Below are 13318 nucleotides of genomic sequence, written 5' to 3' on the forward strand. Positions count from 1 at the left end.
TTCAGATGAGAAGTGAGCGTCAAGACTCAGAGAGCATTAAGCCTGCAATGCACGATTTTTCAGCAGGAAGACATACTCGGAGCGTTGTGTTTGAGACACAGCCAAGTCAGGGATACAAGAACGTCAAGATACCACTCAGAGCCAGTCCTCTCTTTTAGCAAACACAGGAAGCTGTTTTATGATACTTTTCTTTAAAGTTCCTCCAGTGAAGTTCAATTAAACTGGAGACATAGCTGAGATTGTTACTGATAAAATGTAGTTTTATTAAATTATAAATTCCGTAACAAAAACGAGACAGATCAAGAAAGACCTCAAAAACAAAACTACAAGGACTAGATGGCAAAGCCAGTGAAAACGCCATGAAGAGTGTATAGGTAAGAATTTGCAACAAAACTTAACAGCATTTTTACATTTCCATTGAAGGAAGGTAAATGATTGCTCTTGTCTAGTAAAAACACATTTTAACTCCAAACTCACATCTATTTTCTCACATTAAATTAAGCATCCTGCTCACACCCAACATCTTGCCTGCTCCCACATTGCTTTAGTGTTCTTTTCATACATCAATCCATGCAGAAAGTAGTAAGACACTTAATGCAACAGTCAGATAATGAAGACAATTCAAGTTGTACAGTAGATATACATTGGCCAAAAAGGGATCGAGTATCTCCAAGGGGAAAATGCTACAAAATAAACACGAGACATTTTCAAGAAAACTGGGCGTTGCTAAGCGGCTTTCAAACCATTAACAGGACAACCCAGTTGCCTACAGTTAGAGTCTTCCATGAGACATGTTAAGAGACTTAAGTTAAACAGGCCAAATCTGTTTCTCCCCTTCACCCTGCCCTCCCACCAAACACACTGCTAGGTTTGAGTGCAATGCCAATGTGGACAGAAAATTTACAAATACAGGACTGAGTTTTTAATCGCATGGCTCTAGATTTAAACTTCAGTGACTGTGCACTGTCCATCTGGCCTTCTAGATCTCACGCTTGTGTTTACCACCCCGCCCCCTGCCACTGGTCTATCCGCTCCTGACTGGCTTGCGTTTGCGTTCAAGTGTCTCTGCTGAGCAGAGGACGAGCGTTGCTGAAGGTGGGCAGACACGTCCTCGCTATCGCTGCTAGCATCCGATTCGGTCTCCTCAACAGAGGTGTCAGGGGCTGGCACCCTACCAGAAGATGACGACTCGTGGTCTTCTTCTCCCTCTCCCCTGTGACTCCTTTCAGCCATACTGTCTCCATTGATTTGTAAGTGGGCAAAAGAGTTCTCTAGAGAATTGCTTGCATCTGGTGACGGCGTTGAAGGACTCACCAGCTGACCATCTAGTGACGGCAGGGGCCTAGCAGAAATGGATGCTAGAGGCTGCACAGCTGCCGCCCCCGGAGTCGGTGTGCTGTCTGCACCGTCCGCGGAGCTCTCTCTTGCCAGGTTGACAGTGTTAGCATCACAGTCCAACCTCAGCCCAGCCACTCCCTTCTTTGGTATATCTATTATGTCCCGTTTTATTTTCCTGCGGCGTCCGTGCTCGTTTCTCCTATACTGAACCATATTTTCCAGATCTGCTACGTATAAAAACCCAGCGATTAGCATTTCAGTGCTCTTTTTGCCCTTGGAAAAAGCATCTTCCAGCTCTCTGCTGGTACGTTCATCATACTGCCACCAACCATTTCTACCTTCATAGTACCAAGCATATTCTCCATTGCCTCTGCTTGCCGCTTTGAGTTCTTCTGGTGACAATAAGGTTGGCTTGTCAAGAAAATCCTCTGGAATCTCCTGCCGGCAGAGCGCACATCGTTTCCCAAGCCAAGAAGCTCCCTTCACACACAGATAGCAGAAAACGTGTTTACAAGGCAGACTTACTGGATGGACACATGTTTGCAGACAAATAGCACATTCGGGGACTGTCAGGGAAGGTGCTGCATTAGCACACGACTCATTCGTCTTCCTATTTGTGGGAAGCATGTTGATTGAATGATCTATTTCTCCACAGCCAGCCATCCTGCAGAGAATCAAAGATAGATTTAAATCAGTTTTATTTTGTCAACTTAAACTGGCACTTTACATCACCTTTGACCTCAATATCCACAGAATGAGATGCTTACCTTAAATTAAGGTAAGGGATCATTTATGAAGCTCAGCTCAAAAACTGACAGGTTAACATTCTGTTTCCTGAGCTGACAAACTAAATGGAGTACTGGGAGAATTTCTTTTGCTAATCACCAATCTTTATCTGTTTTGTTTTCAGCACATAATCATGCCAAGTTAGAAAACAAATTTTGGAATTTCCTCCATTCTTTCTCTGAAGTAGTGTTGATTAATGAACCTCCAGTCAGCCAGTTACTTTGAAGCCTAGTCAGGAAATTTAAAGAAGTATGGTTCTTTCCTCAAGAGGTGATCTAGGTGCAAACACTGAACTTACTTAAAATAATCTCTCTTCACAGTACTGGTGATCATCTGTTTGATTAAGGGCTTGCCTGAACAGTACCTCAGACTAGGTTTCCACAGTAGAAAACATGCCTGGCAACAGCTGCCGGCTGAAATATTCCCCCACTCTGTTTCTTAGTCCCCATGCACCACAGTACACCACCCCTCAAAGTGGGCTCACAACAACCATAAGGCTGCAGAAAGAACCAGATTTGAAAACTGAGGTGGCTTTTTCAAAAGATACCCTGGATTCATTTTTCCTAAACATTGAGTGAACTCCCTGATAGAGCTGAGTGCATCTCAGACGGAATGGCTGCAGCCCAGCAGAAGGAGCAGTGTATCACAGAAGACACACAACCGTGATTCGAATCCTTTGTGAAGTCATTGACTCTACCTTCTCTGGCCATATCTTATTTCTGTCATTAAAGATGATTTTGTAACCAACTGTAAGAGAGCAGGGAATGCAAAACTGTGTCACTTTGGCACTGTGTAGGATTTCAGTAGTTGAAGAATTCTTGCCTAAATATGCAAATACCTTCTCAACTACATTTTTGCCATGACAATCTTTCACAGTCTGTTTCATGGTAATTTTCCTTTTATGTTCTTATTTATTAGCCATCAAAACCAAACACCAGATAGCAAATGAGGGACAAGAATGGGTTTTGGGGGATGGGGCCTAAAAAGGTGCCTTTTTTCATTTAAATCCCTGAGAAACTTTGAGGCTGATATTGAGCAAAACAGCCTTTCAGTGAAACTAGTCTTCGTTGTACAAGCAGCTAGGAATAGTTCATGCAAAACTATCACAGGCATGTGGGCCAAAAGGGACTTTTAGAGGTCATGTAGTCCAGTCTCCTGCTCTACGTGGCACTACCACCAATACTGAATCAGATCAGCCATGGCTCTGTCTAGTTGAGTTTTTTTGAAACCTGCAAGGTTGGAGATACCACAGCCTCCTGGACAGCCTGTTCTAGCGTTAACACATTCTGCTAGAAATGTGTATACCTCAAGAGAAAATGCCTAGTTACTGTAAAAGCCTCCACTACTTTAAACATCTTACAAATTCTTGCTGGGATTAAAAAAGAAGATTTATGCTTCAGTATCTGTATTTATCTTTACAATAATGTATTAAGCGCTATTTACTTAAAAATGTATTTCTGCATGCTGTCTGTTCCCTTTTATCACTATAATTTCCTCTCAAAAGACCAATGCCTCTTTAATCCATTTTTTATCAAATCATTCTTTTAAAAGCCCTACAGCTCAAATATTTTTTTCCTGAAGTAGCACATAATTATATCCACCTGTGTCTCAGTTTCATATCTGAATTTCCTTCTCTGAGATTAAAGACAAATCTGCATACTAGTTCTTAAATCAGCATACCAGATACAGACACAGCATTACCTACCACCTGGTAACTGTCTTTTTACTATACAGTACAGATCTATCTGCGAGATCCATGCTAACGATGTTGTGAACAAGTTGCTTTCTGGGAGCCTCACACTTTTGAGGTTATATTTTGCGATAGAATTTTACACTGCAACTAGGGGTTTATAATGAGAAACTTATTAGAAAAAGTGGGGGAATAAAAGCTACTGAGATTTCAGAGTACCCACGAATACAGCCCAATCAGTATCTCTCAACTGAAGAGCTGAAAGAGAAATGCATGTATTGATTAATTTGCACTAACCATGGCTGAGGTAAAGGATCTGAATTTTCAAGTGCTTCCATAATGAGATACTACTGTGCAAAAAGGCACAGCAGCAGAGATTTTTCTACTTCCACAATACAGTTTTACAAAAAGCTGCTTCTCCCTGAATAGACTTTGTAAGGTTATCCTTTTCAGAGTCAAAGAAAAAACAAGCTGTATAAAAGTTACTTATCTAGAGGTTGCATATCATATTTAAGATTTTGGAGGGGATTAAAATGCAATGCATTTTGACAAATCAAATTCTGATACCAGGAGCTAACTTATTAGTAAATTAAAAGTAGAGTGAAAGTTCTCACCAGTTCACTGAAAGCACGAAAATTCTAACATTTCAACTGTGCTCTATAAGTCACCCATTAATTTGAGGGTTCTTTGATTCCTTACTAGATAAAGACAATAATGCAGGATATGAGAAGAAAGGAGAAAATGTCTTATCCTGAAATTCCTGTGTCATTTTTAATGACTCAGAGGAAAATGTTATGTGTAAAATGAATACAGCTGGAAGAGTAAAGCCTTATCTCTAAGCAAGCACTACCCAGCAACATGAAACTCTTTAAAAGATAAGCACAACTGCAGTTGCATGTGCTCAGAATGCAGGACAATTACGCACTTGAAGATTCGTATCAACTAAACTGATGCTGTCTCACTTTTTGTTTTATAAGGAAGATCCTAAATAATCTTTTTTTGTTTACCTTTTTAAGTATCAAATCTAGGTTATAGTTTGTTTATACGCTGGCATGAGGATGTACATGTAGATTTTTATTGAAGAGGTTTTTCCTCCTTTCTGAAGGATTACATCTAGGACTGCTATTCTCCTACGTTATGACTGTGGAGGCACTTTCATTGCAACCTCATGATATTAAGAGCTAAACAAAACTAAACACAGAATATTTTTCCTGAAATTAAGATTAATATACAAGATTTAATGAAAACAGACTTCATATTAGAACTGTTATCAAACAGTAAAGTTCTGTTTGTGCAGGGCTCGGTTCCCTTAAGTCAGTTCTGGCAACAGGGAAAATTACATTATTGAATAGTGAGGCTAAAAATTAATCAAACTCAAGGACAAATAAAATTATTTTTAGAACTTGAAGTACTTCGATCCTTGATTCAGGTGTAAATAAGGGAACAATAAGCATCTGAACACTGCATTTTAACATAAATACAGCCTAAAGCCAACTGAGAAGGCGCTAGTCCACAATCTTGCCAGATCCCACCTATTATCCTTTTGTGGGTTTTTAAAATTTTTTAATATTAAAACATATGTTTAATTTGTAAGCTTAGGGTAAACAGCCTAGAGCGCCCTCATCAACACACAAAGTATGGAAGGGGTGATGTATAAAACCTGTATGAGAAGACCCCAGGCCTTCTATGACTATTGGAAGAAAAAGTAAATTCCCACAAAGCCACCTCAAAACAGCAATTTTTTAAACTCCAGGTCAAATTCTAACTGCAACTAAGCAGTCTGTCAAGGAGCTGAAATATACAAGTCCATTAACAAAACAACAGCTTACTTTTTCTGAATAATTTCTACTGAAGCATGCCACAAGACTAAAATGTCCTCTCTTCAGATGTCTCCAGCTAGGATGGCAGGTCCTCTTTCCCAAGGCTGGCTCATTCCTTACTTGTCCCGCCCAATGGTACACTACAGTGTTTCAGCTTCTCTGCAAACTAATGGAAAGCAAATAATATCAGCATTACAACATTGTACAGAGGTATAAGCAAGCAAAATACAATGTCGTGGTCCTGTTACAGAAAAGAAATTACCATGCTTTCATTTACCCACGGCAGCCTATTTTCAATAAAAATATAATCAGACTTCTGCTTTATTTTTTTGCAATAATCAATTCTGGCCCACAGTTTTGATGTCATTTTTTTTAATGTCTGACTTAAGCAAATTATCTTTTTCTAAAGTATTATAAAAGGCAATTATCTTTAACTATAATAAGTTAATGGCTCATTTCCATAAAGTAACCATGTACACAAAAGGAGAAACAAGACCAAAGTTAGGAGCATGTTATGTTTATGCAAATTTAACCTCTAATAAATGACTCCTTACATTCAGAGAGTTTAAAAAGCCACAAGGCCTTCCTAAACCTGTTTATAAAAATATCCATATCATATCGTTCCAAAGGACTACCTAGGCTTGTATCTTGTCTCTTAGCAGGGGCTAGTACCAGATGCTTGAGGAGAACACAGTGCATGCAAACAGCTGACTCCCCCTAGGTCCTCTCCATACTTCAAGCAGTCTGTAGCTCAGAGCTTTGCATCCTTGTCCCCTTTTTCAGAAATCACGTGTATTCATTTTGTGAATGAACCTCAGAAGCGTTCAGCACTTTTTTCCTTTATAAATCTACATGTGTATTTTCACATAGCAGCTTATAAACAAACTCTATGACCTGGATTTGATACTTAACAAGGTAAACAAAAAAAGGATTAATGAGGATATTCTTTATTTCTTTATAAGTTGCTGAAGGGCTCCAAGGTTCATTCATGGAATGAATGCATGCAATCTCTGAAAAAGAGGACAAGGATGCAACTCAGCCTTCACACCTCTGAGGTAATATCCAAGATAGCAGATAATGTCAGTCACAATACATTTTGCATAGGTCACCAACCAGAATCTGAGCTAAGTCATTTCACAAATACATAATAATCACTGGAAACCAGTGTCTAACAAATAACCTAAATAACTCTACAGTAGGGAAGTAGGAATCTGCAAACTCAGAGATGGCTGGGGGACAATCAAAGTTTCACTGTCACATTCATGCACCCTAAGCAGGAAGGTCTTGACCTGAAAGAGCCACCCTTAGCTACAGAAAGTATTTGGGAATCCACTGTAAAAAGACTGATGAGCCACCTTCCTCCTGGGCTGTAGCTTTCAAGATGATTCTTAAGCATTTTGAACTACAATTTCCAGTGGCTGCAAAACCTTACATATAGGAATGATATGAAGCAGACATGAGAACATCACGTCTTATATTTCAATTTACTCAAGAATCATTTCAGTATAAATACAGTGCAGATAAGACACGTACAGTCAAGCAAAGTCAAGGAGTCCTAAGTCCCTGAAAGAATATGGAGCATTTAGTATTACAGTATTCTGTGCTGCAGTCCTTCATCAAATGATCGAACATTTATCATTAATAACATCAGTGAAATGTTCAGATGACTTCAGTATAAGACACGTTACTCAACTATGTTATTTTCTTTATAGCTGAGCTCAATGTAACATTCCGTGCAGCTATTTTTAGCAAGAGCTCCTAAGGAAAAATGCAAAAATTAACAAGCCTATCCACACCTTTTCTCCCCTTATCGTTCTAGCAGCTTCCCCTTTCTTCACACATCAATCTGAAAGCAAGAGCTGCAATAGCATTAAAATTCTGGCTCTACTAATCCACTCAGACAAGATACTATGTTTACTGTGATCAAAGAGACAGTTGCAACAAGCTTGATGCAGTGGGTGTGGTGTTCAGTCCACCTTGGGAGCTGGCTTTCTGTTACTTCTGTAGGTATCACTTGAAGCCTTTTATCTACTACCTCTCACAATCCACTATTAGAGGTACATCATAAAACCAAATGTTATGTGAAGATGGGAGAAAAAGGTTGGGTCAGTTCTGGCAGATTTCTTAGGAAATAAAAATGCATGCACATTTTCAAGGTATGTAATTATACCTAGAAGAATCCACTTAGGGCATAATTATAGGATTACGGTAAAGCAACTTTCTAATTGCTGCATAGCTCTTAAAAAGAACTAGTTCACAAACTGACTTCAGGTAACCTCTACATTTCATGACATTGTTATTTATTTAATAAGCCAGTCTTGAAAATTTTACTAAACAGGATAAAAGACACTTGTGGTTACACATACACACACCCTTTTCTGGACAATGACTCCTCCTTTAAAGACAAGTGGGTAAGAGCTGGGTTCTACACTTAGCAATTAATTTTCTATACTAGAAAAGCACGTGGTATGAGGAGTTATGCTATCTGTGGCAACCTGCAAGTATCCCTTCCTTCTGCACACTCACTAAATCCATACATCCTACCACACACTGATTCTGAAACTTTCATTCAAGATGCAACAGATGAAGGCCAATCCCAGTGATCAGGAGCAAGAATTTAAACTGGGTAACATCCCCTCCCAAACTGTGGCTCAGACAGCATTTAACCACTCTCTTTGCCCCCTTGGAAGTCTCTCAGGATGCTTGCTGGGAGAAGTCACATCTGCTTCTTTCATGCAACTTTAAGTTGTTGAAGTGGTGGACTTCCTACCAGACTGATCTCCAAAAAATTCAGATTCTCCTTAAGAAAAAATTTCAAGATTTTACTAGACCAAGATGGAATGAAGTAATTTCTTGTTAGTTCAGTCAACTGTGCCCATTGGATTCCCAGTAAAATATCAGGCCCAACACAATTTTTTCCACTTCTCTACTTCTTTGGAAAAAGCCAGCAACAATAAAAAAATCCCAGAAAATTACATATTTAAGAAGCCAGCTCCTAAATGTCGATGAAGTGTTATATACAGTCTTAAGAAATCTCTTCTGTAAGTAAAAGCTTATAAAAACAAACAAGCATAAACCATTGGCAAATTCAACTAACACCAGCTTCTAACCAAACCAGCCAAAGACTATTAGAGCCCTACTTCAAATGACGGATGATCTTACAAATTCTGCAACTCTGTACAGATTACTCTGCAGTAGCTATCACAAATGCATCATTCCCCCCTGCTCACAGGTTGAAAACTCAACAGCTACAGCATTACTTCAAAAGAGTAAATGCTCTTCTGTTATTAAATACCTGGATTTTTCCATCAAGATCCCTAACTCATAACTCAATTATTGGAGGGGGACAGGAGGGGAAAAAGAACCCCAGATTTCTGTCCTTCCCTACAAGTTACCACAACCGAAACACTGTGGGAAGGAGGAAGGTGGCTGGTTTTTAAGATAGGAAAAATCACACTCCTGTCTGAAGGTCTGCTACTGTCAACACAGCATCAGCTCAAGGTACCGAGCCTATCAGGTATTTTTTAAATTGTCCCTGGGCACTGGATAGCACAACAGATAAATAACCTCGCTGCTTCCTGTCCTTACCACCTTTTGTGTATCTGTTTCTTAAACTCAGAATATCTTCAGGAACTGCTGACTGTGATGAGGCTTCAAGTTGCCTTTCATTCCTTAGCCTTTGCTATTACACATTAATAAAAAAATCAACCCTTGTATGTACATTTGGAACTGAATCACAGAAGAACAGTCAAGGTAGAACAGTCAACCATTTTGGTATTGAACTGCTACATATTCATTCAAAATGAGGTTCTTCTCCTATGATACAACTGGATCACTGAATTTGAATTTTGAGCATATACCCTATTTCAATTCACGTAACAGAGCAAAATGTTAATTTCTCACTCAAATAAAATTATATTATGTAGAAAACAAAGCAGAAACAGGTTCATCTGAACTTAACAATGCTTCAGAAACATCTCATGTATATATAGACTTGCTTAACATGCACAGAAGAGAAAAAAAAAAAATCAATTTCAACAAAAAGACTTTCCCCCCACCAATTCCAGGAGTCCACTGTTCAATAGCCTGTAAAAATACTGCAGTTCCAACTCTCTAAATAAACAAGTCAATTACATCTAAATTGATGCAGTATATTTTGAAAGGAAACAAGAACAAAACTTTTTCTTTCACTCAGCACAGATTCTGCATTATAGCAATTTAAACAATTGCTACTTTGATTCTCTTGGAAAAAAACCACAGTATTAGCCACACAAGACTATAAAGCAAGTTCTTGCAAACATTCAATATTTACTCAAAATGACCAAATCAATATTCAGATTTCACTGTCTCTTCAATACCAATACAAATGGTAACTTTTTGGTGGTGCATTTTTAGAGATGCTTTAGGAACTGTTTTTTAAGTAGCCCACTGTCCAGAGGCAGCAGCTAATAAAGTGTAGTTTTAGCATTACAAATCTGACAAACGCAAAATGTTTTAAAGCTCTTCTCCCTACTCCTCCTTGTAATTATTCAACGTATACCTGCATACTGGACCACCAGTAACAAAACCTACAGTATTTCTAAGTTTCTATCACAGGAGTTATACTAACACTTAAAAGCTCACACTAGTATTTGGTTTTAACTATTTCACCATTCTGATCATCTTGTTTGTATGAAATAGTCGTATTTACAAATTTTTTCAATACAATTACAATAATTTTTCAGCGGTGGCAATATGTACTGCACCAAAAGCCGGACCTATTTTCACATCCCATTTTAACATTCTGAAGAGATGCAATCCAAAGAGTTGAGCCGAGACCCTCACGCACAAAGAAACAAAAGCACTACCATTAAAAACACCAGTTACTTTCTTCCCCATGCTGTGTACAGTGCTCCTATGGCTGTTCGTGCGACTCCCCTTCCAGGTTCACGCAGCTCGTTACAGTAATCGAGGCAAGCCGGCCACGGCGGGGACATTTTGAAAGGCGAGTGACAACACGCCGCACAGAATTCTCTGAAGCGCTGCACATCGGACTAAGAATTAAAGCGCTGCGCTCGCTAGGTCAGGGGATTCTGCCACGCGTGACGCCGCTACGGCTCATGCTCCTGACCTATTTTACTACCCAACGAACCGACACCTGGGAAGCGGGGCCCCGACCCGGCACACAGCCCGCACCCCGCTCACACCGGCTGCGGCGGGGACGCCGCCTCCCTCCGAGGCGAACCGCGGCACCGACGCGCCGGCAGCAGGAGGGCCCCGGCCCGGCTAAGGGGACCCTCCGGGGGCCTACAGGAAGGACCGGCAGGCTCGCCGCCGCCGGCGGGGCGCGGGCTGAGCGGAGCCCGCTCCGGCTCTCCCAGCCCTTCAGCGCCGGGGGCTGGGGAGGTCTCGGGCCTCCCCGGCGGGGCAGACGGGGCGACCGGCAGCGGCCCTGCGCCGCCGCGGCCCCCCCGCCGTCACGTGACCCCGCGGGCGGGGCGGGGCGGGTGATCTCCTCCCCCGCCCCCGCCAAAACAATACCGGGCACGGCTGCCCGCCGGGGCGGCCGCCCCTCAGCGCGGACGGGGCGCCGCGGCGGGCCCCCACCGCATCGCGTCGCTCGCCGGCCTTTTGTTCAGGGTACCCCCCCCCGCGGGGAGGCCTCGGCTCCTGCTCCAGCCCGCCCGGCCGCTCCCCGCCACCGGCGGCGGGGGGGGCAGCGCCGGCTCCGGCCCCAGGCGGGCGCGGAAGAGGGGCGCTGCTGGAGCGGCCGTTGGTGGCGGCTTTCCTCCGCCCAGGGACTCGCTCAGTCAGTCAGTCACTCAGTCACTCACCCGCCGGGCCGGCCGGCTCCCGCCGCTCCCGCCGTCACCTGCCGCCTCCTCCGGCCCCGCCGCCGGGACAGCGGGACGCGCCGACGTCACGCGCAGGACGGGGGAGGAGGAAGGGGGGGCGGGCGAACGCGCCACTGTTGACGCCGCGGAGGGGGAGGGACACGGGGAGTGGGGAGGAACCGACTGCGCGCGCGTGACGCTGCAGCGTGACGCTGCCCCGCCCCGTGCCCGGGGCGGTGCCGCCATGGCGGCGGGGCCTGCGCCGATGGCGGCCAGGCTGCTCCTGGGGGCCGTGGCCCCTTCGGGTGACCTGTGGTGAGGCCTGTGGGGGCGCCGGGGGTGCCTCGCCGCGCGGGTTAGGCCCACTTGCCGTTCCCTTGCCCAGCTAAGGCAGGCACGCTCATCGTCCGCGAGTCACGGCATCGGTGACCCGGGCTGGTGGCGTCCTTGGTGAACCTGAGGGCAGGTGGCGGTTCGCCCGTCCACCCTGCTGAGGCCAGGGAGTAGCTGCGGCCGGAGGCGTGAAGGGCTGCTGGCCTTGCCGGGAGCCCGTTCGGCAGCTCGGCTGCCTGGAAATGACAACGGCTTGGCAAAATTGGGCAAAGTCACAGCTCCAGCTTGACCGGGCCAGTGGCCTGTGCCACTGTGCGCTGCCGGCCACCTCCGGGCGGCTGGTGGAGGTCTGGCTGCCTTGGTGGTCCGCCAGAGGTGGAGAGGGAGCCGGGCAGGAGCCAGGGAACTGCAGGGGGCCGGAGTGTCCCACAGCTGAGCTGCTGCCTTCGAGATGGCCGGCAGGGAGGAGACTTGTGTTGCCTGCTCTTGTCAGAAACAATTGAAGAGTCTGCTGTATTAATTCTTGGATAAACCAGAGTGGGAAAAGATAATGACATCATTTAAGCTGAAATGATACTCGTTTAGGTGGGGGTGGAGGGGCTGTGTCCAGCTACTCATTGCACAGAAGCAGTAAACTGAATGTTTCAACGTGACTGAAGGTGCAAACTGTCTAGCCAAGGGCTTGATAGACCTAGAGGTATTGTTGGCCGCTCTTTCATATTTTAACGCCCAGAAATCACAAACATCTGAGAACATAAAAGATAAAAACATAAGAATACTAAATTCTAAATATACTCAGCAATACTAAAACAAGTGCAGTCGGTTAAACCACTGAGTTTTTCTAAAAGTCTAGAAGAGCCTACCCATAATTAGCACTGGTTTTAACCAATGTGATGTGATTGCATCCAAGGACAAACATTTATGTGGCAACCTATACTTCTATTTAAAGAGGTCTGTGTGAGGTTGAGTCAAAGAACAGAGATTAGAAAAAAGGAAAGGTCCCTCACTGACACTGTGTGTTCAGCAACAATAGGCTTAATCCTTTACTGAACCAGACCTTGATCCTGTGGAAGCTATTGAGGCCAAATTCCTGTTGGAATCTGACCTAAAAAAGGAAAGCAGGCCTGGGCTCTTAAGGGATCTAAAGAGTTCAAGCAAAGCTACTCTCAATGCACACAGCTTTGTAAGAGAAGCAGCACCCTGGAAAACTGTACTTGGTAAAAAAGAAGTCCATGGCTGGGTTTGGATGGGTTTGTGACTGTTAACTGCAGCTGCAGGTCAACTGAGAAAATGCACTAGTGAATGCAAGATTTTATTTTACACTCCGTGAGTTATGGAGCAAGTGCGGCAGTTAAGGGGAATATCAGTGCCAAAGCTACTAACCAAAGAATTAAATGCATTGCACCTTACTGGACTAAAGAAATAAGGAGCACAGAGGTATCTAATTGAATAGATTGGAATAAGGGGATCAGAAATGATCTGCTTAAGTTCTAGAAAGATTATACCTTCTAAAATGTTAACTACACTATTATCAATCC

General features: G+C 43.4%; 1 protein-coding gene across 3 annotated transcripts; it reads right to left on the reverse strand.

Annotated features, from left to right (window-relative positions):
- Nucleotides 1-234: 234 nt before the first annotated feature.
- On the reverse strand, nucleotides 235-11596 carry RNF146 (ring finger protein 146). 3 transcript variants are annotated; one of them, XM_074819176.1, is made up of 3 exons: nucleotides 11448-11596; nucleotides 5644-5800; nucleotides 235-2002 (listed from the first exon to the last, which is right to left on the reverse strand). In XM_074819176.1, the coding sequence occupies exon 3, from the start codon at nucleotides 1999-2001 to the stop codon at nucleotides 943-945; it is 1059 nt and encodes a 352-aa protein (XP_074675277.1). In that variant the 5' UTR covers nucleotide 2002; nucleotides 5644-5800; nucleotides 11448-11596; the 3' UTR covers nucleotides 235-942. The 3 variants fall into 3 exon arrangements, with proteins under 3 accessions (XP_074675277.1, XP_074675278.1, XP_074675279.1); XM_074819177.1 differs by lacking the exon at nucleotides 11448-11596 and adding an exon at nucleotides 10482-10988; XM_074819178.1 differs by lacking the exon at nucleotides 5644-5800 and having other exon boundaries at nucleotides 11448-11546.
- Between the last annotated feature and the right edge of the window lie 1722 nt (nucleotides 11597-13318).

This window comes from Strix aluco, chromosome 3 (genome assembly GCF_031877795.1).
Source record: "Strix aluco isolate bStrAlu1 chromosome 3, bStrAlu1.hap1, whole genome shotgun sequence".
Lineage (NCBI taxonomy): Eukaryota > Metazoa > Chordata > Aves > Strigiformes > Strigidae > Strix > Strix aluco.